The 25,745-nt window shown below is 46.1% G+C and overlaps 1 protein-coding gene across 5 annotated transcripts in view; it reads right to left on the reverse strand.

Annotated features, from left to right (window-relative positions):
* Positions 1 to 25,745, reverse strand: part of ITPR1 (inositol 1,4,5-trisphosphate receptor type 1) — a 180,009-nt gene that overhangs the window by 70,850 nt on the left and 83,414 nt on the right. For 3 of the 5 annotated variants that reach the window (XM_064453422.1, XM_064453424.1, XM_064453425.1), the window contains 11 exons: positions 25,120 to 25,257; positions 23,459 to 23,584; positions 22,905 to 23,105; positions 21,172 to 21,423; positions 20,511 to 20,636; positions 19,660 to 19,788; positions 15,728 to 15,848; positions 14,902 to 15,086; positions 13,408 to 13,556; positions 12,340 to 12,451; positions 8,801 to 8,827 (listed from right to left, as the gene is read on the reverse strand). In XM_064453422.1, coding sequence (XP_064309492.1) covers positions 8,801 to 8,827; positions 12,340 to 12,451; positions 13,408 to 13,556; positions 14,902 to 15,086; positions 15,728 to 15,848; positions 19,660 to 19,788; positions 20,511 to 20,636; positions 21,172 to 21,423; positions 22,905 to 23,105; positions 23,459 to 23,584; positions 25,120 to 25,257 — 1,566 coding nt within the window. The remainder of the gene's footprint in view (positions 1 to 8,800; positions 8,828 to 12,339; positions 12,452 to 13,407; positions 13,557 to 14,901; positions 15,087 to 15,727; positions 15,849 to 19,659; positions 19,789 to 20,510; positions 20,637 to 21,171; positions 21,424 to 22,904; positions 23,106 to 23,458; positions 23,585 to 25,119; positions 25,258 to 25,745) is intronic. The other 2 variants (XM_064453427.1, XM_064453426.1) reach the window with 1 other exon arrangement.

Consider the following 25,745-nt stretch of genomic DNA (forward strand, 5'->3'; position numbering starts at 1 on the left):
CCTGTAAGAGAAACGAGGTACCTTCCTTCCAGGGAAGGGGAGGCTGAAGCTGGCAGGTCAAGTGGACACCACTGCCCGAAGACAACGTACTGAACTTGGGATTCCCAATGGAAGCTTCCTTATTCCTGGGCTTATACCATCACCCCAAATTAATCAAACATATGTGTATATTTGGGCACTGCAAACCAGCACAGAGGAAGGATCACCATGAAATTAGGTTGATCTTTCCAACTTAAACTGGAGAAGGAAAAAGTACATACTCTAGCGAGCAAATTCCTGTGCCTTCCCACTGTAGCACAGCCAGCATGTATAAATAGATCAGCATGTTACAACCAGCCCCACAAACTCATCTGCAAGCAAAAGCTACTGCCCTTGGCAATGCTCGGATGGATCATTCCAAATAATGGCCTTCAGCAATCTTTCAGTAGGAATATGAACTCTAAATACTGAGATCGTTATTCTTCCAGTCAAAATGGGTTAAAAGAGCAAATAATTACCGAGCTATAGTGAGTGTGCTTCACTTTGCACTATCCTGTGTGCCGCAACAGCGAAGTACCAGCTTATGCTTTACAAGAGGGACTGAATGGGGTGGGAGAGTAGACTGAAGTAGTAATTTTGCTAGATTTCTTGTGCCTCTGTCTACCTAGTCTCCACCTAGAAGAAAAGCGATGGTCTGGGGGGTAGCGGCAAGTCTGTGGAATACTGAGCCACTTCACTAGCAGCGGCCAGGTGAGTGCCACGGACACAGTGGCCAGCTTTTGAACTGGAATCTAGTGGGTGGTGGGGCAGAGAGGATTACACCATCTTTACTCTTTACTAGCAGTAACAGAAGTTCCTTTTAACTTGCTGTGCGAAAACCCCTCTTCCTTTGAAGTTTCCATTCCCGCAAGGCTGGCAAATAAACCACTCATCATTAGCCGTAACAGGAGAATTACAATTTCTTTGACCTGTTGGTGACCGTAATGCTTCTAGCATCCATTTCCCCAACACAGGCTACGTGTGTTTCCCAGAATGGTCTTTATCTGACTCAACAGTGGATGTATCCACCTCAAAAACCACCAAAGCAAGTGACAGCTCAAGTGTGAACTCATTACATCTCAACTTATGAGATATGGAAGAGGTTTCAGTCCTTTTCCTTTATGGTTTTGAGGAAGGTGTGAAAGTTTTATTTTCATCTGCTTTCAAAATAACAATCAAGATGCAAGTTGTCTAATCCTGTCTTTCACAGAAAATTCAAACAACTAGCACTGTAGATAAAAAAAGTGGAAATGGTTTGAGGAAATCCAGGAAGACTTTCATTCAGGTTTAAAGCCTCAGGATTGCTCTTTTCTTTTTTTAAAATCACAGCTATGTAGTAAACATCCAGAACTTCAAGCGCTGAAAAGGCTTGAAATGCACTTAATAGGCAGTTGGAGATTCCAGGAGACTGGGTCTCCTCTGGGTAGCGGCCTCAGCAAAACAGGACAGAAAACATCTCGTATCATAACGTTAAAAATGGGTGGGAAATAATCCTATCGGAAAAACCTGCACGTTTGTGTGAGCACACGCGTATGAACACTGTCAAAAACCTGATCGCTCTCTCTCAGCCTCACCAAACTTTGGAACTGTGACAAAATAACAGGCAAAGCAGCACAGGTACAAGTACAAACCTCCTCCACTTCAGGCCTTCTCCAAGCTGAAAGGACTGAGAGGTGACAAACCCCAGACTGCCTAACTTCCCCAGGCTGACGCTGTTCTTGCAAACTACCACACATCTCCTTTACGTCTTTTTCCAAACAACCCTCTAAGTCGGGTACAACAGTGACCAGCCCGTGCAAGGCAACGCTAACCCAACTCCTGTCTTGTGAGGTCTTCAAGATCAGCACTGAGCATTCCCAAGAGGCTTAGTCAAACCGAACTCATCTGGCTCAGTGGAGCAGCAACGGTGAGAGGCAGGATGCCCTGCGCTGTGCGGGAGGTCGGGTTAAATTACCGAGCGGTTCCTTCTGGTCCTGAAATCTGTGAATTCAGGAACCAACCCAACTCCATGCATATGGCATCTAATTATCAGGGTGGCGAGGGGAGAGATTTGGCATGGAGGAGGAAATAAAAGGGGGAAAACACGACTACAGAGTCAGTCAGCCAAAGATCACATTAACCTTTTGATAGCGAGGTTGCATATCCAGCTGCAAAGAGCTACAGCGAAGGTCTCAGATGCACGTTACTCTGACACCACTGCCCTCGGCTTCCTCTACCTCAGCATCTCCTGTATCAGCTGGAGTTCCAGCGGGACTGGCTGCTTAGATACAGTCCTGGAAGTCCCTTTCCACTTCTGCCTCCCTTTTCTGAATTTCCCCTTTTCTCCGTGAAATACTTTCCATATAGCTCTTACTTGAAAGACACACAGCAAAAGCTCCAGCTAGTCTGATTTGTGACAGCAGACCAGAGCACAAATTATGTTGCTGTCCTTCATAACTCTTCAGTAACACCAGAAAACTCCACGTAGGTTACCTGCTTGCCAAGGCTCCTTTGCAAGGCCAATACTGTTACCTTGGAGAACCGAGAAAAAATTTGGATAGGAAATTTCTAGCCTCTGCAGATGATCTGTAGGTGTTTGTCAAACATGCATTTGACTTGCTATGGATAAGTTTCAGGGCAGAGGGGAATAATTGGGAACCAAAAGCACTGAACTGCTTTCACAAACTTCCCACGTTACAGTTTACCATTGTAACAGACCTGCAAAGTTGCCGAGCACTGTATTTTTAGTGACGGAGGACCTCACGCCTGCATAAATTAAGAGGTAGCGTGAATTGCGAAGCAGCACCTTGTCCTGGCACAGGCTCTTCTGAGCCACGCAGCTCTCCCGGCCCTCGCAGAAGACACACGGGATTTATGAGGGCAGAGACAGCCCCCTGGCTCCCACCGGCACGTGATGGAGCAGCAACCCCACGCTTACACCCCCTCGCCGCTGCGGCGCGCACCCAGATGGGGGACACGGCTAAACTTCCCCGCCTCGCCCTTATCTCAGTGCATTTGCAGAGGCTTTGTGTGCTGCCAGACGATGAGGTGAGAAATTTGGCATAAGGGCTGTCAGTGCCTGCACTGAAAGGTCACCGAGATCTGCCTACAGGAATGCCTCCTCTCATTTTCCAGAGCTCTCCATTGAGAAAGCATGTTTTACTTGGGCTGGGGCTTTCCTGGCGTTAGAGACCTCAGCCTCTGATACACCACGGACCTCAGTCTTGCAGGTCTTCTACAGTAACTGAAGATAATAAGAACTATCTTTACTACATGTTTTACATTAGCAGTTTTAATTAACTAGTAAGATGGTGTAAATATTTTTTTTGTTACAAATAACTATAAGAAATGTTCCAGTCTCCTTTTCCAAAGTGCTCACCAATTCCAGTTCATGCAATAAAAACAGTCCAAAGATTGCAGGATTTCCGAAGGAAAAAAAAAATATAAGGCAGCCCACAAAAATTTATGAGAGGCTGCATTTCCTCTGCCCGAGACATAACAAGTGAAGCACTGTCTAAGTGCAAAATACACAAGCGAAATGACTGTGGAATAAGCTTTCTCTGCAAGGAAAATAATTTATAAGTGCACCTCTCCAGCACTGAAGAGGTTAATAAATTTTCCAATTCCAATCAGAAGATGCATAAAATAGCACATATTTTGCACCTTACTCGGCCGTCATGGTTTTAGTTTACCATTGATAAAGAGCCCTGAGAAGGTTATTTCAATCAACCCCTTTGAACCAGGATTTTCGGTTCCCTTTTCACCTACTTGAAACCTCAACACCAAAGTGAAGAGGTAAAAAAAAAAAAAACCAACCCAAACCTCGATTGAGTGGGTCTGCAGGTGTATTTTGCTGGATATTGTTCTATCAGCTGCATAAAAAAAGTGTTATTACCGAATAAAAATAGAAAAACCCCAACACCACCAAAAAAAAAACCCCAACCCAGGGTTTTACTTAACTGAGTTTAACTTCAAATCCTTAAAAGGACTAAATAATTACACGGAAAACTCCGGGTGGTTACAGAGTTTTGCTGGATTTGGTCATTTCGGTGTTTGCTGGCCCCTGCCCAGGGTCCCACCAGCCTCCGGGGCAGCAGCAGAGCACCCCAAAAACCGAAATCCCGATCCAACGGTATGGGACCGGCGGTCACGGGAAGCGTCGGCAGCCCCACGGGCACGGCAGCTCCCGGCACAGGCTCGGGGGCTGGCAGCCCCGGCGCAGCCCGCGGCGGCTGTAAACACCTCCACTGCATTTATTGGCAATTACCGCTGAAGGTCACACATCAGCAGTGGGCCTAAATTCCAGGAAAAAAACCGCTGTTCTTATGTAACTGCTGCCTGAATGTTGGCAGGTGCCCAGAGGAGCAGCTCGCTGCAATGTGGCTGGGAGGGGGGGGAAGGGAAAAAAAAAAAAAAGAAAAAAAAAAGAAAAATAAGTAGGACATCTCCCCGCCGCATTCAGCATCCTGAGCGTGCCACCTGCAGGTCAGCACTAACACTTCTCTCCTTTTCAGTCCAGAAAATATTAATGCGTTTCTCTAGGACGTATGGTTTAGTGTCCAAGACTCACACTGCAGGTGGAAACTGGGCCACGCTGTCCCCAAACGCCTATCTGGGCCCAGGAGAGCGGACGGGAGGTCTCGTCGCACGGAGAAAAGCCTCGCCAGGGAGGGAGCTGCGCTGCCTGAGCTGCCCTGGACCACAGGGAGCCCACGGTGGAGCTCACCACCTCAGCTGCAGTTGTGAAACACCGCAAGATCTGCATTTGTATCGTGCCTGGACTTTTTAGTGGGTTGGGGATTAAATTAAAAGTAAATTAAGCTGTTGTGTCTAATTAAAACTGGGGTTTAGTTATCACCGTTGTGTGAAGATTCACGCCTGATGGCACTTGAGGCAAATTTAGCTTAGCCCTGAACTACTCTGAGACACCAGCATCGTCAACAGCTCCATCAAGAACAGGATTACAGCAGCTGCAGCCCAGTAAGGAGCCGATCAAGAGATACTCAGCCCAAGGGCTTTTACAGACACCGCACCAGTGCGCTGCCCTGGGGGTTTCTACTCTCTTACTTGAAAAACTGCACAGAGGCAACGCTAAGACCAGCCTATTTAGCTCTTCAGCTCAAGTCAAGACCCCGTCACCTCCTAACACCCACCCGACGGTCTGGGATAGCCCGTGGAGCCAGAGAAACGGGAGTCCCTCTGCCAACTGAAAGACAAGTTCTCAGCACACAGCTTCAAGATCAGAGCGAAACCCAGCACAACCATGTCGCACGTAAGGCGCAAATAAGGTGCCAAATGGTTTACAGTTTCCGATGGTTTTGGTTTTCTAACAAAACAAATTGTGCTTTTCATCCGTCTTTCAAGATACCTTTTCTGCTCTTGATTTTAATACCGGTCGTACGCGGCCGCTATCCCAAAGGTCTGTGCACTTTTACAAGCTTACAGGAACCTGAATATTTTGGAAATACTGCAGGTGACTCTCATTCTTAGGGTATCTTAATTTCTATCCCCAGAAAAAATACTTTTACATGAATCCCTGCCACACCAGTGGATGCTGCAGAGTTAAAAAAAATATCTACCAGAGCTTAAAGATGCTATCACCCTATTTTGGCAGGCCAGATCGCAGTTCCCAGACTATACTAACAGATGTTGAAAACAAACACCACGCTACACCGCTTCTCCCTGGAGAAAACTACGGCTCCTTCCCGTCCCTCGTTTCCAAGAAAAAGAGAAGGCCAGATAAACCCCTCAGAAAGCACACGAAGGAGGCCAGCGGCATCGAGCCCCACTACCCCCTCCTCACTTCCACACCGCTCCTCCAGCAGCGCAGAGGCTCCCGCCTCGCCACCGGCTCAGGCGCGCGCGGGGGTGCCGCCGGCCTCGCGCCCGGGTCGCCGCGTTCACCAGCCTTCCTGTTCTGCGGGGGATTTCCTACCGTTGGGGTGGATTCCAGCATTATTCACCCGGTTAAAAGGGCGCTCCCTTCACCCGCAACAACGGTAAGGGGGGCTGGGATGCTGATTTTCGATCATGACTCTCAGTAACAAGCGCATGGACCTCCTGGCATTTTATTACTCGAATTTGTTCTTATTATTTGGACCCAGCGCTCACTGAAATTACCTTGCAGTAGGCAATTAAGATGCATAAATCTATCTACGTATACAGTCACATAAGTACTATGAAATCGTGCCGTAAGATGGTTACTTTAACAGAATTTTACCCTGGGGGAATAAAAAGCATTTCAACTGATCAGAAAAATTAAATCGAATCCAACAGAATTTGACAGAAAGGGAAGTTAAGAATTTTACTCATAATGGAAATTTTTGCACTCTTAGCCCTAAATGTTCACAGTTTTCAGGGTTGATGGGGGGGGTGGGTGGAGAAGGAAGCCCTAGGATTTCTGTTGAGACTTGTCAGTGGTTCGAGCCCTGTCCCAATCCCTTTCTATAAGCAGCCAGGACTCGTTGCTGATGGTTATAAACACACCTGCTCCCTCCATGCAGTTGCTCCATCAAGGAGCAATAAAGTTCCTCCTGTGCAGCTTCCAGACCAAATCCTAAATTGCTCCACACACTCTGGTTGATTTATTGCAGGCGAAGACAGCACATTACAGCCAGAAAATGAAGGGGAAAGAGTTTCATATTATGACTTAATTTGCAATTAAACAATTCAAGTTTGTCTGAAGTTTCTCCAAGATAAAATTATATATATATATACACACACACACGCGCTATTCTGGGAAGCTGTAGCGCCACATAATCCAAAGGGTCTAGCACCTGACAGAAGCCTTAATGTGCTCCAGATTAACTTTTCAAAAAGAGAGCGTGCTGCTGCAGGGTACTCCCCCAGGTAAGAGGGGAAAACAAAAAAACCCCAAAAATCTCAGTTTACAAAAGAGAAAGAGAAAACAATTACAGCTGAGGTTACACACCGCAGCACCTCTTTAAGTACATAAGTACTAGATGCCCCATCCCAGCGCAGGTCAGAGGCGACAGCAGTAAATGGGCTTGCGCCACACGAACTGCTGCCCTGCAGACCAACCTCTGACCCCCGCTCTCTGCAAAGGTCTGTCCGACCCGGCAGCGACGTCCTCCGCACGCTAACAGCGGCAGATCTCCACCAACAAACAGAAGGGTGAATGCTCACAGCAGCTCTAGCTGAGGGTTTTCTTTTTTGCTGAAGATTAAACCGGTGATGGGAAAGGTACGTCAGACCTTGGCTGGACCTTCTGCCCCAGCCTGGGGAGGGGACCCCAGCGCGCGCCGGCACGACGGTGACGGCACCGACCTGCGGCGCAGCGGCGGCCTGAGCATCCCGGCCACGGGCTAGGTTAGAAACAAACCAAGAAAGCCACGACTCCCGTTTGTTCTCATGAGGAATTCTGCTCCTTCCCTCCCCTAAAAGCCCAGCTGAACGGGAAAGACCCTCCAACCCAACCCTGGGCCACGTGCATGCTTTTTAGTCTGCTTTTGTGACAAATAGTTCGGATTTCAAATCTCTTTCAACAGGCAAGGACCCCAAACGTTATTCGGTTTTCAGAACAAGTTTCACCCAGGTGAATTCCGCTGATCAACATCAACAAGTTCTACAGAAAGCAATTTATGCCATATTTCATTATCTAATCTACTGAATAAAGAGCAGTAACATTTTAAGTGGCTGAATTTTGTTCCAAATAAAAGGTTGGCTTGGGAGAGAATACAGGAAATAAAGCACCGAGAGGAAAATATTCCTTTTTTTCCCTGGTATTTCAGTAAAATAAGGTGCCAGTCAATCACTTCATCCGTATTATACATTTATGCAAAAAGAAACTCAAATTTAGCACCCACGCATGGGGTTTTTTTAGCTGGATGAGGAAGTTGCAGCAACAGACAGCTCAGCTCCCTCCCTCCCTCCACGCCGTGTCCGAACCAGACACGCTGCTTTTAAAAGTCCTTAGAAAGCTTAATTTCAGGTAAACTGAAAGTTCTCACTCAAACAGGGCTTTTCCACCTGTAGAACAGCTACATACAGCATAAACACAGCCCAGGCTCTGCACTGCCAGCTGAAGGCACGGTTTTGATGGGAGGAAGCTTTTCGCACAGAAATAGCTTCAGGAATCAGTAATTTTCATAGGGTTACACCACGTCGCTTTCACAACGCATCTGAACCTTGTAGGTGGCTTTATACACCAAACCTCGACTAAGCAGCACAGGAAGGGCAGCGGGATGCTTTGATGAGTTGCGTGACTGCCACCTTCTGTAAAGGCAGCGACGGGGTTTCTGCAGAAGGACCCAGCCCTCCGCAGCCCCGCCTGCCGCCCACCCTGGGACCTCAGTAACAGCTCCCGCTACTCAGCAAGGGGAGGCCCCTCATTCAGGGGCTTCTCCAGCTGGTTTTGGGGAGGTTCTTCCAACTTGTGCGAAGGCCACGAAACCTCGCTGTTTAGTTGAGCTGAAAGAGCCTGTTCACCGAGGACGAGTGCTAAATGCTGATGGTTTTAATGGTGCTTGTGGCGGTTGATGCTGCAAAGGCACTCAGCTCTGGTCCTAAACTTCATGGGACCTACTATGGCACCGGACTGAATGCAGAGTGCCAGAAGTTGTAACGGCATTTGCACTAATGCTCCAAGTAATGACATGTGGAACTAGTTATGGTAACTACTCCCAGCGCAGACACACGGCAGACTGAAAACTCAACTAATTCACTGACACAGGCGTACAAATTGGAAAGCTCAATGCTGAAGAGACAACAGGACAGATCACAGGGTTACTCGTAAAACAAACACCATAGAAACAACATTGTAGAAAATAAATAAAATTAAAACCTCAGCATTATCCAATTCAATGGTAATCTGCCGGAAAAGAAAGAAGAGGAAGAATTGAAAGCATGCGTTAGTAAGACAAATTACAAATAAATTTCATGCTAGGATCTTATAATTCATTTAACACTTCAATGCTGCAATCCAACATTGTGAGTACTTTACAGTCGGCATGAGTAACATTTGCAAGCGCTGGGATGCGGTGGGTTAGGGAACCAACACTGCTGGAAGCGCTGCGCCAGGCAGCTTCGGAGGCAGGATGTGCCCGGCTTTCTTCCCGTGCCAAGGGACAAACCACACGGGCTGGCCGACCGAGATCCAAGAACTTCACCCTTGGGCATAAGAGTCGCCACCAGCGCGAGCTGTGAGCAGGAGGAGTGCAGAGGCTGGATTTCCAGTTTGGGAAGAGAAATGGAGTTTTAAAACGCAAGTCCTGCAGAACGGAGGCTAATCATCTGGTAGGCACCCAGAAAGACGTGTATGAATGACATGTTTCAGCAAAGTAAGAAACTTGGGTCTAGCCTACACTGTCAACGTAGTAAAGTTTTCTGCCTATTAAATATACCACAGTATGCTACCCATCACTGAGCGAGCCTGAGCGTGTGCCAAGACGAGGAGTCTTTAGCAATATGTAAAACTTCGAGCCTTCCCACAGGCTTCTGCGCATCTGTGTTCTCACCACGGTTTTTGCACGCTGCAGAGGAATCCCAGCTGTTTAATGAAGGCCCTCGCTAATGGGAGCGGACAACACTGCGTTCTCATTACGCTTCCCACCTACAGAAGGGACAAGCGCACAGGCCGGGAGGGTGTGGCACTTTTATTATTTGTGCTGGAAGATGTAGTGCGAGAGGAGGAGTACAACCTTTTTATAAAGCAGATTGTTCCAGCGAGCGCCACATGGCGTTACAGCAAAACCACACGCGATGCCAAAACTTGCGCGGCGCTCCGCTGCCGAACACTACTTCAAAGCGACTGCTGTCAATTCTGTGAACATCTGACCGACGAGCAATATTGCTTACACGATCGATATAGGGGCCACAAGAATAAGTTTTGCCACCTCTAAGTATGCGCGGACTCCTGCATTTAGAGTGGGTGCATAAGGGCGTTTTTGTCTTTTTTCTTTTTTTCCTTTTTTTTTTAATACTCCAGGATGATTTTAAAAACAAAAGGTATTGCCTTGAAGTGGTGACTAAATACAGTTATATGAGTCACAAGGGAGAATAAATACGATTGCACTTCTCACAGCCAGACAGTAAAAGCTGTTCTACTACTACTAGCAGTCTATCTGTAAGCAATCAGCTGCTTTTTCATATTCGGAAATCCACCTCACAGACACGCATATTCTTATCTTGCATTATGTAACTGATCGACTGTTTCCGAACCTTTTCTACACTTTGAAGATTTTGAGAATCTTGTAGGGTTCTCCATGGTCTGAATGGTGCAAGTTATGTGAACTGCATCTTCTAGAACTACTCCTTCACCTCAGTTGGCCAAATAAAACCTAAGGAACTCCTGTAAATGATTTTCCATTTCGAAAAGTCTCCGAGTGGCATATTGCATTTAAAAGAAAAAAAACCTCAAAGCTCTCGGGGTTTTCTTGGTGTACAGTATATATAATACATACAGTATAAGTCATAGAAAGGATGGATGATATAAGGTGACCTTCAACAGCCTCTCTTGGCTGCTTTTGAATAGGAGAACATACACTGATGTGTTAAAGTGTAACCCCAAATCTAGGATTACACTGAATCTTTTACAACCCCAGCTTTGGGCAACGGGAAATATCAGCACTCTGCACTTGCTAAAGAGGATCAGCTAGCCCAAACCCCTTTTGTGGGAGCAGACTAACTTGTGCAGGCTACAGCCAGCCCCTTTCCAGATCAGACTCGTACTGTTTTGCAGGTGGCTTAGTAAAGGGACCTCGAGGAGAGGACAGAAGGTCTCCACAGGGCTTCATCTTGTGCTGTAGTGACCCAGCCCAAGATACTGCCACTGCAGCAGCCAAGGACAACGTGTTGAAAGTGGGTTGAAACCTGCAGTTGCTGCCCTTTCCCACCTACCCTTCTCAGCCCACATCTATATGCTGCTTTCTCGCAGCCGATTAGGGCATTCTCCCAAAGTCAATGAGTTTATTAAAAAAGTACTGCTACTGGAAAGTGACAAGAACGCCCTAGACAGGGCTGCAGGTCTAAGGCAAAGCAGCAGCAGTGGCCGGGAGGTGGGCTGGACCTCTGGCAGCCAAGAGGGAGTAGCAGCACGTGGGAAGAGCGTTCCCTGGCAGGGCAGGGAGCACAGCACAGGCCATCCCTACCCTTCGGGCATTTTCCTAGGAGTCTCCCGCTCACTCACGGCGCTGCCGTGTGCTCAGCTGGGCGTGCTCGGGTAACAGCCCACACGCATACACGTGCACACCCACATGCACATAGCCTCCTTGCTCCATTTGCTCTCCCTCCTCCAGGTCCCTGCGTGCTGGAGTGCGAGCGCCTGCCTCTTGCTGGACTGGCACCGGAGCGCTGTGCTCTGCTCCTGCGTCCTCCTCATTTCCAGCTAGGCTAGCCAAAGCAGGCGTCACACGTGACACCCCAGCTGGCCCAGCGATGCTCTGGGCTCCTCTGCCTTCAGAGCATCTCCCTCCCTTGCAGCTGCAGCAATAAACAATTCTTATTATACAACTCTCTCGCCTCTAAAGCCTATTCCCTTTTGTGCTGCGAATTTAGCGCATTGCAACAACTTTAAACCCTCCTGCAGTGAGAATTGGATACGAGACACCATCTGCTCCCGGGCACAGACTCCCAGTTGCAGCGAGCCTCCTTCCACACCAGTGCTTCCCCCAGTCCCAACTGGCAATACGCAGTTGCTCACGAGCGTGTTCACTGGGAGGGTATAGTGCTCCCTGCACCTACCGTGGGGCATGGTAATAACCTGGGTTGTTTCAAAATGCATGAGACACCTTAGACTAGGATTTTGAGATTGGCTGTAGGAACGCCGAGGTACACATATGTGCATATACACTTCTGATGCAAATAGAGAATAGGTCTGACCCACACAAAAACGTTCTTCTCAACACGACAAAGGAATTGTACGTAGAAAGGGAAAGAAAAAACAAACATGGGTGGGTGTACAGACAGTTTCCATCTATAATTCACAAGACGACAACTCAGATGCATATAAATTCAAATTAAACTACAGAATATCACCTTGTTGCAAGGTTATATGACCTGCTGAAGAGTCACCTAGACCCACGGGGCAGATAAAGAGGTTATATCCTTCATAAAAAGGTAACAAAATTAGATATTTTTACAGTGCCAGCAACTGCAGGAATTAGACTTAAACTTGCAAGTCTAAAGTAGAAAAGCAACAGAAACAAGCTTACCTTTCAAACTGTATTTGAAGTTATTAGTTGACTAAAAATGTTTTGTTCCTGATCCAGTACGGAAATGCTTACACATACAAAACACAGCTTGAAAGAGCAAGAATTTTATTTTCCTTTACTGAATAATAAAGACAGTGTTTAACACAGAATGATGAACTGTAAATTACGTTACCTTCTCTCCATAGCCTCTATCTTTGGTCATCATTTCCCTGAGCGTCTGTAATACTTTAATACATAGTTTCTCCTCATTCTCCTCTAGCAGCTGTTTAGTATGCTTTATTAACCTGGAAATAACCAATCAATCACAGTTCGTTTTAGTACTAACATTCTAAAATGGCTTAAGATATACGTGGCTATCTTACTTAATTGGTTTAAGCTGAAAACAAGTTTCATTATCATACCATTATACAACCATCTTGGGGACATTCTCTCAAGAGCGACATTGAACCAGCTACCGAGGCTTTGGTGAAGCTGTGAAGGGAACTGCATCCCCCCAGCAGGAGGACAGCCAGAGGAAACCCTCTGACTATAGGCAGAAAGGAGTCAGGGGAAGGGGCAGTGGGATTTAGGACTTGCTGGTCCTCCAGCACAAACACTTAGCAGTAAGAAACAGAACTATTCCACATACTACTTCGTTAAAAAGAAAATATACTGAACAATCTGGGTGGCGCCGTTAGAAATCCATCCTACCCAGCGTTTGTTTGTTACTCTGGTACTTAGTTTCCATAAACTCTCCATATAATCCACCCCTCCAGGAGGTGATCTGAGAAGCTGGATTCTGCTCTGAATTGCCCTCTAAGTGACCTTGTAATCTTTCCTTTTCCTTCCCTCCAGATTTGGGTGGCGTCTGCACTGGGTGATGCACATGATAACGACCCATTCTGACACACTTACCCAGCACTAAGTGCTACAAGATCAAGCACCTCGCAAACATTACCAGGGTTGAAGGCAGGGATAGAACAACAGGGATTAGCTCATCATTTTTCACTTGTTTATACTACTGTTCATGACACTTCTATCCTGCAGCATTAGCTGCGTGCATCAAGCGGTCTTTCCCCAAAGGCAGTCTGTCCCCAAGACAAACTGCATTTCCCATATCATGAAACACTCTGCTTTGCATGCAGCTGGGCAAGAGGGCACCGTTCCACAGGGGGTGGAAAAACTGGGAAAAGCCAAGCATTAAAAAAAAAAAAAAAAAAAAAAACAAAAAACCAACAAGCCAGACTTTGGGACAACTTACTTGCAAATGAAACCTCCACTTTCACATTTCCTCCTTGCATCTGTGTTCTCTGGGAAGAGCAGTTCAGGCCTGTGAAGCACATCTACCAGTACTGATAACTCTGCCTGGACAAGAGGACGTAGGCGATCCTCCAGAGCCGATACTATGTCCTACAATATAATCAAATCAAGATTTTAAACTTAAATACGTATGGAAATTAATTTTACAAACCACAAAGGAGGGATGGGACAGTTAGGTCTGCCCTGCCTGGATAAACTAGACCAAGGATCTCAGAGTTTGGTGGGCTAAGACTTCCACTTTTATCATTTAGTAGTTGCCTTTAAAAGGGGAGCCCTGATTTCCAGCAGTCCCCCAGACTCCTTAGCTCCCCTTCCCTCCCCCTCTCTGGAGGTGCTCTTGTTCATACAGGGGAAAGAGAAAAAACACCGAGTCAAAGCTTCACTGAAACTCTGTGATAACAATCAGGTTATTTATGCTTACGTGAGCTGACAAAAAAAAAATACTACTGTTGAAAATCATTCAAAAAATAAAATCCTTCCTCTTTTCACTGATGTTTGGAAAGCTGTAGCTACCTTAAAGCAAACCCACATTTATCCTGACACTTAAACAAGCAGAAAATACTGAGATACCTCTGAAGCCAGAGAGGAAGTTTAATCAAATTGAAACGGACAAATAGACAGGAATGGATGAAGAAGGAGAAGCTAATTCAATGAGAATGGGTCGGGCAGTAGTTATTACATGATGTAATACAAGTTTACGTAAAGTTAGTTAGAACTGTTTGCCAGAAAAAGCTTTTGGCCAGAGAATGAATCTTCAAAGGATAAAGGCATCATTTGAGGTGATGGATTTCATTCGGTATAAAGAAGGCCTTATTGAACTGTCTACAGATCTGAACACAGAATATAGCTGTAACAGATTGATCCTGATTTCTAACACGAAGCGTTCTGTTTCAGCCGTCATTTTAGCAAAAACAGTATGGGCATGCACACTCTCTGTTTCAGGGAATGACTGTGGCTGCAACTGGTTCACAAGGAACCGACAGATCTATTTGTTTCAAGCTCTGCAGTGGTTTCCAGGCAGGGCTGTGGCACCTTTCGTTGTACTGAGGGTTTTGGTGTACAAGGAGCAAAGCACTGGAGGAGTCTGGAAAGGTTGTGATGATGAAAAAATCCTGTCTTATTAAAGAAATATTACTAATGGTGGAACAAGGATACTTTAAGTACCACTAGCTTCAAATATCAACATCTCCTAGGATGAGCACTTGTATACCCAGTCGCCACACACATTCAATTACCTGTCTTGATACGACGGTTTACATTTGATTTTATATACAGCATTGCAATATTATTATATTCAGCATCAGCTACCTTGATTACAGTGTGGCATTTTGACTAGTTAATTCATTCCCAAATGTCTTTCTGCTTAGCGAATTCCTCCTTTTGTGTAGGCATGCAAGTAAGTGCTTCTCAAATGAAAAGGGTGCTGCGTAGTCACCTGTAATCTTTCAATTATGTTTCGATAATCCCTGGAGGCAGCGAGCACCGAGTCTCTGCGGGCAGCATTCCTCGCAGTCATTCGCCAGTTCATTGCAGTCTTCTGTACAATGTTATGAGACTTCAGAAAGAGATTGTTGACCTGACTGTCCAAGTCTACAGGAATGGCAATTGCACGGCTTTTTGCTGCAACAAGCAGAAGTTTGTAAGAATCGACTCCTTCAGCCCATGTGTTACAACCAGTGCAAGAACAAGACGAACTCCACTAGCAATTCCTTCTACAATTGCCTTCATGTGCACCTTAAACGACGCAACACTCAGACCCTGGGTAATGGGTCAGACCTCTCTGTAGCGTTATGTTTAAAGGCTTTCACACCTTGGAGCTGTTTACCGTCTTCCAAGCGTGGGAGCAGGAATCTGTCCTTACACACATACTCCCAACATCTCATACTAACACACACGTACACCCATCCAACAGAATTTGGCCTCGTATCCAGTACAAATTACTCTTCTTGCTACCAGAAGTGGAGCAAATTACTGGGAGGAGCGGCACAGAACTATTTCCCTGTTGCAGACCAACAGGACTGCGGAGATTTTTGAGGTTAACGGGAGAAAGCACTTCAAGTTACAGTGACAGCACCTATTGCTCAACCATGGCAATGTATCAGCGTAACTCTAGCTTTGTACTATGCCTTGGCACCAAGGTACCTGCAAGTGGCACCTGCGGGAAGTAAACCGCAGCTTCTTTTTGGAAGGATGACATGCAAGCAGCAAATACGGGATGAGCACGTTAGCAGCAGTTAGTTCTGATTACATCCTTTTCTTACCTACATCTGAGAGGACCCGAATGCAGCTTTCCACTGATGCCTTTTGGCTTGGCATTAACCAGTTGCAGTGGTACACTCTGAACACGCCTTGCAGCAACTGTACAAACACAGGTTGGCGAGTCTAGAACACAAGGTTAAAGGAAAGAAAAGTCAAACTCATCGTGCTGCATGGAGGTGCATCAGCATCACCTTGAGGTGATACGGGTTACCGGCTTCAGCCATGACTCTGCACACCAGTCATTTCTAACTGGTCTGCATCCACTTGTTAGGCAACTTCTTGTTGTAGACAGCATATCTACCACACGATCAGCAACTGAATGGAAAGGGTGGGAACAAAGGCTGGAAGGGAAATATTAAATAGATGACTTCTAAAGCATAAAGCCTCAAGTAATTGAAGCCTGACTAAGCTAAGGAAATAAGCAGTCATCCTCATCTGTTTAATCAGAGTTATCAGCAAATCCTAGGCAGAGGAGATTCTTCATTTAGCATTGACCAGTAGCTGACTCAATAATCCACAGGTAAATGGGACCTTGCTTTTGGCTAAACGACAGCACAGCTCCAGAGTTGAAAACTCATCATTTCAAGTATTATTAGCTGGTACCTAATTTACTGAAGAAACCAGCTGTGTTTTTGTTACTTTGAACACAGGTAGTAGTTAGTGGTAAACACTACAGCTGCTATGGATCAGCCAAAATGAGGGTGTGGTTTTTAGCCCTGGATTTCGCAAGGTGATCTTCCACTATAGATAGGCGAGGTACTCCAACACACACATGCACAGGAGCTCTCTTCTTTCATCTTTACAACGTCCCAACAATATTGACCAAAACTCCCTGTTTGGTTTTGTACAGGAATTATTTAGTAGAACAATTAATTTGTTTTACCTGTAGAAAGAGTATTTTAAATATTTCAAATGAACCTACATTGAGAGGGAATACCCCCGTGCCCCTGTGTCTACGAGCTATGTAATGTTTCTATCAGCTACGTGACCTACACCACAGTGCAAAGCCCACGAGACTTAGGAACCAGTGAAAAAATACCTCTTTTATTCTGGTCAAGATTAATGCCTGTTTGTAAGAAAAAAAGTGGAGTTAGATGAAAAAGCCAAATCTATTAGATATCTCAATCTATTAGATCAGTTCATCAAATAACACCATTGCGAAACGTACAAAAGTTAAAGCAAAATTCAAGAACTAAAAATTACTGAGAGGCAAATACCTATTATCCTTTCCAGAAAGGAGCCAAACACCAAAACCATGGCAGACAGTTCTCCGAGGGCACTGAAAATACCTACACTTCTGGATTTAAGCCACTCACGTATTCCTTTCAGTTTATGTTTAAAGACTTCTCGGCCTTAAAAAGCTGCAGAGATGTTTCATTTACTTAAACTAGGTCAATAAATCAAATAAGAAATCTACTCCATGTTCCACATGTCTCCGACTACACTTGCGAAGGAAAGCCTTGGGCAGCAGCACCCTTAGGAGGCAAGCAGGCTAAGCAGTACTTGCTAAAGAGGAAGGGTTTTGGACAGCTGTTCTTTCAAAAGATATATTTATGTTCCCCTAACCTTATATTATTTGAAGCGCATGACAGACGTACAAGGTGTTCCTTGAACAAGCAAGGCTGGTCCTGACTCAAAGGAGGTACGACTTAAGTCGAACAAGCCGTAACACGAAACAACATGAGACAAGAAGAGGCTCGCACGGGAAGAAACGAGATGACAAGGTGCAGCGGAATGGACAGGGAGTGACTGAATCCAAAGGCAACGCACAGGAGAGTGGCAACAATCACTCGCCTACGGAGACAGCGGCACCAGATCAGGTAGCGGCGGCTGCAGACTGCCCTGCAGCATCTCAGGCAGGAGGGAAAAATCCCACCCGGAGGAGTGATGCACACACCCGGGTGGTCCGGCGGGCTGGACTCCTCAGGTGGGAGGGTCCCCGGTTATGAGCAAGAGTCATGACAGGCAGAGAAAGGCAGAGAAATGGAGCTTTTAACTTAGAGAGGTAGAGGAAAGATGAATCTAGGATAAGAGAGAACTATCAACTGGGATAGTAAGAGAGGTGAAATAAGTTACTTCATCCTGCTAGACAAAGAGAGATTGAGAAACTAAACAAAAGCCGCTGACAGGTAAAAATAACAGATCGCTAGAATACGATGGTAAGGAAGTATATGGAAATGCTGTACACTCAGAGATGACAATTAAAAGCATGACAGGGAAGAGGAGAAGGGCAGAGCCCAGGGGACAAGGCTAAACTTGATCTCAGTTTCTCATTTTTTTTTGATGAAGTTTTGACAAACCAGCACGGAGGCTGACACCGCAATAGCGGCTGACATTTTAAAGTCACACGAGGAGCAAATTAACTGCTGGACTGCTCGGACTTGCGTGAGTCAAGACAGAACCCTAATAAAGTTGCTCAGCCCCAACAGAGCTGCTGCAGCTCCCTGCGCTCTCGCAGGCAATGCCCACAGTTCGACAGCGTAAGAGCGTTTGAGCCAATCTCAAAGGCAGCTCTGTTGCTTTCAGTGTGCGCCTCCTTGTCTGAATAAGGAGGGCTGTCTAAGCTGACGAGAAGCAGGGCTGTGCTGAATGCTACACAGACGGTAGATCAGGCTGGCCACTGGTCATGCAGACATGGGCCAAACGCGCTGACAGTCTGCCCGCCTCGAGTCAGGACACGCAAGAGATACGGGCAGTCAGTCGGGGACAAGCTGGAACATCGCTGCTCATGCTGAGCAGGAGGAAGCCTTTACCTGATGCCCGGTCACGCAGCCGCGTTATGTACCCCTCCCCGCAGCACTGCGGTCACCCAGGCAGCACACCGCGATCCAGAGGGCTAGCATGAATCCTCTGATGAGGGCCTGACACACCAAATCGCCCGCAGCCCTTTATGGCCACTTTTGGGAACCAGGTGCCTCCTAACCTGCTGCCAGCTGCGTTCAATTACAAACCTGGAGTTTGCACTGTGAGCAACTGCCTTTGGCACGAAGAGGTTGCATCAAGTTTCAACAGCTACCACACTCAAACCTCTGACAGACCTGCCAGGCACCTGACCACTCCACCCACACTCCTCCCAAAAAGTTATTTATGAATACATGAATGATGTTATCTTTGTGCTGCTATACAAATATTAGGGGAATGTCTTGACACTGCTGTTCTGCAGTGAAAATCTCTACCTTCTGTCACTTCACAGATGTTTCAAGCTTCTCCTCCACATTTCCCCAACTTTTGAACAAGACAAAAATAACTCAGCTTAAAGAAACACACTAGAGCTTTTGGAAATTTTTTGGTTTTGAAGGAAATTAGACTCTTCCTATAAAAACAGGCTTTCTTTAAACAATCACCATTGCACCCTCTGTAACGCAACACCCTCTCCTCCACCTTCTTTCTTCATGGCACCCTGGAGAACTCACTGCCATGCCACTGTTTTACCACAGTTTGGCACACTGGCTGTCTGGCAATTGCTGAGCAAAACTGCTTGTTTGCTCTCCTACACCTGCCCACATCATCCTATTCAACTGTACTCTGATCGAAGGCCACAAGAAGGACAACCGAAGCCCTGAGATGCAACTGCAATACAAATCATAGAAAAAAAAATCCTTCATTTCCCTACTTGCGGTGTGATTTTCTCACCTGGAACCTGATAAAGACATGGAGAAACTCTCTCCAAAAGACCTGTGTGATCTTGGTGGTAGCACAGAGTTGAATCTTCTAGTGAGGTAATGTGACGCTTCAGCCTCTCTAGAAAAACATCTGATCTATAAATCTTTCCACTTCTACAGGAAAACAAACATCCTGGTCAGAAAAAATACGTATCTGCTCCCCCGTTACAAATGACGTGTTTCTTCTAAACTGGTAAAAGGAACCGAAGCGGAATGAACATAATTGCATTTGCAGCATATTTTCACTTTTCTGTTTCTCTACATTTTCCTACCTGCAAAGTAGTGCTCTGATCAGAGAATGGGGAACTGAAGAAGGTGGTGACTATACTCATGACTATTTCTGTAACGTACTTCTCCAATATGGAGTCAGCATGCTTTCTGTCGCTGGTGTTGTTACAAGCCTGCAAGACAATTCATTCTTAGGTCAGAAGCAGCCTAACCAAGGTATAATCAAGTATAGCAGACTGGAATTCTTGATTTCGCACTGTTCTAGTCAGAGCAATTCCCAGCCACGATGATATTTCTGATGCTTGGATCGCTGGACTTCCAGCGCACACAAAAGCAGAAGCCCAACACCATTACTGTTTTAATGTGTTGGCATCTGGCGTGTTTAGGGGACAGGGAAACAAACCAGAGTGCCTTAGAGGAAAGAAAGTAGTAGGGTAGGGAGGACGGAGGTGTAATGCTTTCGTATGGGGAAATACTTGGAATCCCAGGCAAAAAGCCATATGGCCAAACAAATGCCAAGCTTGGAAAAAAATTTGTCCTGACCTGCCAAAAATTGTTGACTGTTGCTCAGGAAGGAGCTGACTATCCTGGCCAGAATAAGCAAGCCAGGTGGCAGAAGAGAAAAAGGCATTAGACAAAAGAGCAGGGTGTGGGGCTTTTCTGAGGTTTGTTGGTTTTTTTTTTCTTTTGAAAAGGAAAATATTAATGTGTTCCATTGAATATGACTAATGAAATCCACAGGCGTAAGGAAAAGAAGGCACACATAAATTTGAAGGAACACAGTATTCAAAGTACTTATTGCCTTCATCCACTGTTGTGTCTTATTCTTACTGCTCTACACTAAATAGTTCATTTAAGCTTTTTTAATTCAGTTCCTAGACACAGAAATCGTTACCCGACAGATGTCAACCAGGAAGTTCTCAAATAGCTTCCACATATGATTACTGGTGTAAATCTCTTTCATTTCTACTTCTGTGTCCACATAGCAGTGATTCAAGAAGTTGATGTATGCAATTTTGACCTTAAAGTGGAGGAAAAAAAATAACATTAAAAAAACCCCAAATGATACGATGAATTAATATAATGTCACTTTAAAACTGCTATATAAATAATTTGTAATTCTTCCTTTTATTTAAGCACTGGTGAAATTTAATGCCGTGAATAGCAAGGCATCATCCAACAAAAAACACCAGGATTATTGCAGACAAAACGTCAGCATAATAATCATTTCCAGCTCTACAGAACCATCTGTTCAAGGTTAGTGGCACAGTCCATAAACCTCTCTGCCTCAAGAACCCTATAAAACAACCAAATACAGCATCACACCCCCATTTTAAGGGCAAGGAAACAAATATAAAAGGATTTAACTGAATCCAGGTTCACTGGGGGGGGGCCGGTAGCACAACCAGGGACGGAATCCAGTTTCCCAGCTCACAGCTTGCTGCCCACCTGCACCACCACCCTTCCCAGGCCAGACTCAGCAATACCCAATCTCTCTCACGCAAAGCCAGCACGTTTCAAGTACATATAGGCCAGGGCCTCCAAAGAGCCCTCACCTCAGGTATGCAATCCTCGTGGGTTACTACCCTAACAATGTCATCCAAAGGAAGAAGGGAGTTGCATTTTATTTCTGTGTAGACATTTTTGCCTTCCGTGCACACAGCAAGCAGTTCTACTAAGTGGATGTGGTACATCAGCGGGCTGTTTTCATCCATCCGATCTCTCTCTGATCTCATCATTTGCACCAAAGTCTGGAAGGAGGCTCTGTCATTGTAAAACACTAGGACGTCTTCTCCTGCATTCACCAGCTACCAAGAAAGGAAAATACTCCATCAGCAGATCAAAGACTGGGCATCTCCCCCCATCCTCCCCTCATCTGTGGGCTGTTACAGCACAAATCCCGATTAGCTTTTCTTTAGACACTTAAAAGGAGCGCAGCCCACCGAGTCAGCCGGGCATTCCTCTTGCGCTCCCTTCACGGGATAGAGGGCTTGAGTATGCCATCTTCTCTGAAAGAATTTACCACTTCTGAACTGCTGAAGAACTTCAAAAGTCAGCCCAACTGACTGCTTAGACAGAAGTTGTGCCAAAAAGCTTGTGACTTTCCATTGTGCTTTTTTATTTCACATATGTTGCCTCAGCTGACTCTAACACAGCTAGCTGGAGATACACCGTGCTGTTCAGAGAAACGCCCCAGGGGCACGCCGCATGGGAGGACCGCAGGGCTCAGTAATTCCACCCTTTGGAACAAACATCATCAATTTAACATGTCACTCGCTGGCCTTGGAAAGTCACACACTGAAGATTTCTACCACCTTCACATTTGAGGCCCGGATGGCCACGTTTTCAGAGCAGTTCAGACCTCCTCTAACTCCATGAAGGCAATGAGAAGCAGCAAAAACCGAGACCTGCTCTGGGCTGGGCTCTTCTGAGCACGCAGCCGGAGGGACCCGAGGCAGTCGTCCTGCAGGGTTTGTGGCAAACAGCTAGGTAAAAGGCTAAGGCAACCCCCGAGGCAACCCCCTTTTCCCAGCAGCTGCCCACCCCCCGTGGAAGCCGACTGCCGAGCATCTCACAAACTTGATTCTGCGTTGAGAAGCTCACGAAACCCATTCCTGAACCGAATGACAAAATATGGATGACTCTTGATCATTCTAATAAGATTGATACACAGAAGTCAGAACTTGACAAATCTGGTCCTCGGGCTCCCCCTGCTGAGGAGGCCAATAAAAATCCCATCACACATGTAGATATGCTGTCGAAACAGATCACGTCCAATATCCAACTTAAAGGGATTTATTCACTCTTCTCTTACCTCTCCCTTCTGTCCTGACACGCTAATTTCCCAGTTACCCACAACATCTAAATTTCTGAAGACCCTCAGACCTTCTCCCCCCTTCAGCACTTAAGTAGCTGAATCTGTAGGTCTCGGTAAGATAAGAATTGCCCATCAAAATACTATCATGGTAAAATTTTCCTTCTGCATTAGTGATTTTAAAATTAAACTATTTCTACACTACCCAATTTTGCTTCATAAGCCCACCTAGACTCTACTGTGCAGAGGCCTGGAAAATTAATAACCAACCACTCGATACACCTATAGGTGAAGAGCTCAGAAAGCTTTCAGTCACAAAAAAGCCCCTGCTTTCTGGTAGCTGTATGCTCTTTTTGCATTGTGAGAGCTGTCAGCTTCTTGGCAGTCCCAGAAGCGAGAGGATCAATTTGTCATTTTCACCAAATGGTATGTGAAAACTTCTGTTCAGACCTTGCAAATCTCTGCAGCTCTCACCTCAGCCATTACCATATCTTGGCATTTCTTAATGAATTTTCCTTCCGCCTTGACAATTGTCTGCAGGAACTTTATGTACTGAACATTTCTGCCATGTGTTTCGATACAGTGGACAAAGTGTTGAACAACGCGTTCATTAATCTCACTGCAAAGCTGGAAGTTATTCATGAAAATGTGCCGCATTGTTACTGCTTCCAGAATCTAAAGGAGGGGATGAAAGAAAGAAATAAATTAGAAAATAAGCAAACCATCAAACCCACACAGAGGTCAACACTCCTGCAGGGCGACTGAAAAGAACATTTCTGAGGACCTAATCTTTCAATACAACAGCTCCTATCTAAGCCTATTTTTCAGTCCACTTCAGCCTCTTGAACTTTCTACGGTGGAACGGTCTTAAACAGACCTTGCCAACTTTCGAGTCATCAGAATGAAAACAAAATGTGACCCCTTCAACCGATCTTGCATCAGAAGAGGCCCAGAGGCAATCACCAAGGGCAATCCACTCTCTTTTCTTGCTAGAAAGAAAATAAATCATGCCATGAGGTTATTCTTACCCCTGGGTTAAGGAACAGGTTTATGTGCTTGTGCAGCAATGCCTGGTTCTGTTGGTTGCCAGCACAGAAGTTCTGTAAAAACTCGTGTGCAAGCTTCATTATCTCCTGCATCCTCGTGTCTTCAGCCTGTGATTGCACAACAAATAAGATGGGGTTAAAAAGAATCCGAAGGGTCACTTTCAGGTGAGTACTGGATGAGCCGCAGCTCCAGCTCTGCAAGGGAACTGTCACATCTCTCACACTCCAAAGAAAAACAAACCTCCACCCAGTTCACAGACATCAGGGATGAGTCTGGCCTGCTCCACAGTTTTAAAGATCATCAGAAATGAAGACCATAACAGAAATTACAGTAGTTTGTTCTCTAAAATTGCATACTCCATGGCCAAGGCTGCCAGCAACGTGCTTTAGTCACTTTTACACTTCTGAACATACCAGTACGTTGGCCAAACCACACATCACCACCTTGGGGCTACACAGGAAAATTGCCATGTTCCACTGAAATGCATTTCAGCAGCGACAGATAGGTAGTTCATGGCAAAGAAGAGATGGAAAGTTGTTATTGCAACAGCTAAGCCCAATTTACATTTACTGGAATCCGCACGCTACTTGCATGCTTCCAAGTACAGTTCAGGAGTCGGTGCCTTTCCTCTGACATCAGAGTGGATAACCAGTCCACTGCTGGTATAAAATGCAGTTTGGAAAATCAGTGTCTGCTTTTGTTTTTAAGGAGTTTAACATATTTCCAAGGGTGAAACACCTTCCACGCTGCCTGGCCAACATATATTCACATGTATGGGACAGAAAGGTGACAAGAGGTATTGGACGGTGTTTTTGCTGCCGATTTTTTAGCAAAATATGAAGCAAGACAGCATGAGACTTAGCTTGACGTTAATCAAGGCTACTGTCTAGAATTACCAGTTCTCAAACCTGTACAGTTTGGAACAGAAGACAGTGGGGTGACCAGGGAAATGCGAAGAGCTCCCTCACCCACACCATGATAAGTACCTGTCACCTGTGACTAACGGGCAGCCAACACGATGAACTCCGGCTGTGCCTCATCAGCACAGTGCGGTGCTGCGCAAGCTCGAGCCGCACCGCAACCCAGGGCGGGCTTCAAACTGCACCGCTGACATTGCATGGCATGCTGATACCGCTCATTACGAACAGCAGACCTCGCCTGGACAGCCAGCTGATATTTATTCATTTCTAAAGGGGGGTCTGGGACTCTACAACTGGGGGTGGTGTCTGTGTCTAGTTACTGGGCAGACCTGCTGATAAATCCCTTAGTGTCCCCAGGATGGCTGTCATACATCTCCCTTGTAGCAATAACGAGGGTCTTGCTCCCACCAACACAGCTTAACTTCAAGGCAGCACACACCTCCCATGAAAAGCTGAGAGTAGGGCCTTGGTCTCAACTCTGAGCTACGATGAACAAGTATTTCTTCAGGAAATAATGCGTAACACTGCACAGTCAAACATTTCAAACAAGCAAAGCTTATGTAAGCTCCCCGTTATTTCTGAAGCTATTTCATAGACTGTGAGGCTACACAAAATAGCCTCTGGGAATCCAATATAAAGACAGAAGGTTCAGGACTATTCAGAGGAGGTATTAGCCCATCATCATGACACGAAGCAATGCGACAGCCGTACAGAAAGCCGACCTTTTCGTAAGGGATCTGCAGCAGCTCCAGCACAACAGCATGAGCTCCCATGTTCCTCAGAAGTCGCTGCTGCTGCTTACGGCTTTTCCTGACCGAGGCACCTTCCTGAACACAGAGCTTGCTGAGCCGCAGCAGGATCTGGAGGAGAGACTTGCTTTAGAGCCGAAATTCTGAGTTTTATTTTAGAGCGTGCCAGGTGGGTCCCAGAGAGCAGCAACGGTGAAAACATGCGTCTGCATGGACCAGAGCAGCCCTAGGCAGCAAAATCAGGTTTTGGGGTCTCAAGGTGAAGAGCTAAGACCAGACTAAGGCCTGGCTGCCCCTGCAACATCAGCAGAGGTACAAAAGGACTGAGCTGGAACAGTCACCAGGAAACATGGGAGCAGAAGGCAGCAATGGTGCCTGCTGCCCCTTGAGCTGGAGCCAGCACCCCCCTCGCCACCCCTCCGGGGACGCAGCAGCCGGCACAGCCTTGTGCCATTCGGCACAGGCAAGGGAAGCAGTTTACTGGCCCGGGCAGCACCCACGGCATCTCTGACTGGGGCTGGTCCTGCAGAATTCAGCCATGTCAAGTGAAGCCGGCAGCGGGCTCCGCAGTACGGAGCCACAGAAAGACCATTAGCTCA

The sequence above is a fragment of the Phalacrocorax carbo genome, chromosome 6, assembly GCF_963921805.1.
Source record: "Phalacrocorax carbo chromosome 6, bPhaCar2.1, whole genome shotgun sequence".
In the NCBI taxonomy this organism is placed as follows: Eukaryota; Metazoa; Chordata; class Aves; order Suliformes; family Phalacrocoracidae; genus Phalacrocorax; species Phalacrocorax carbo.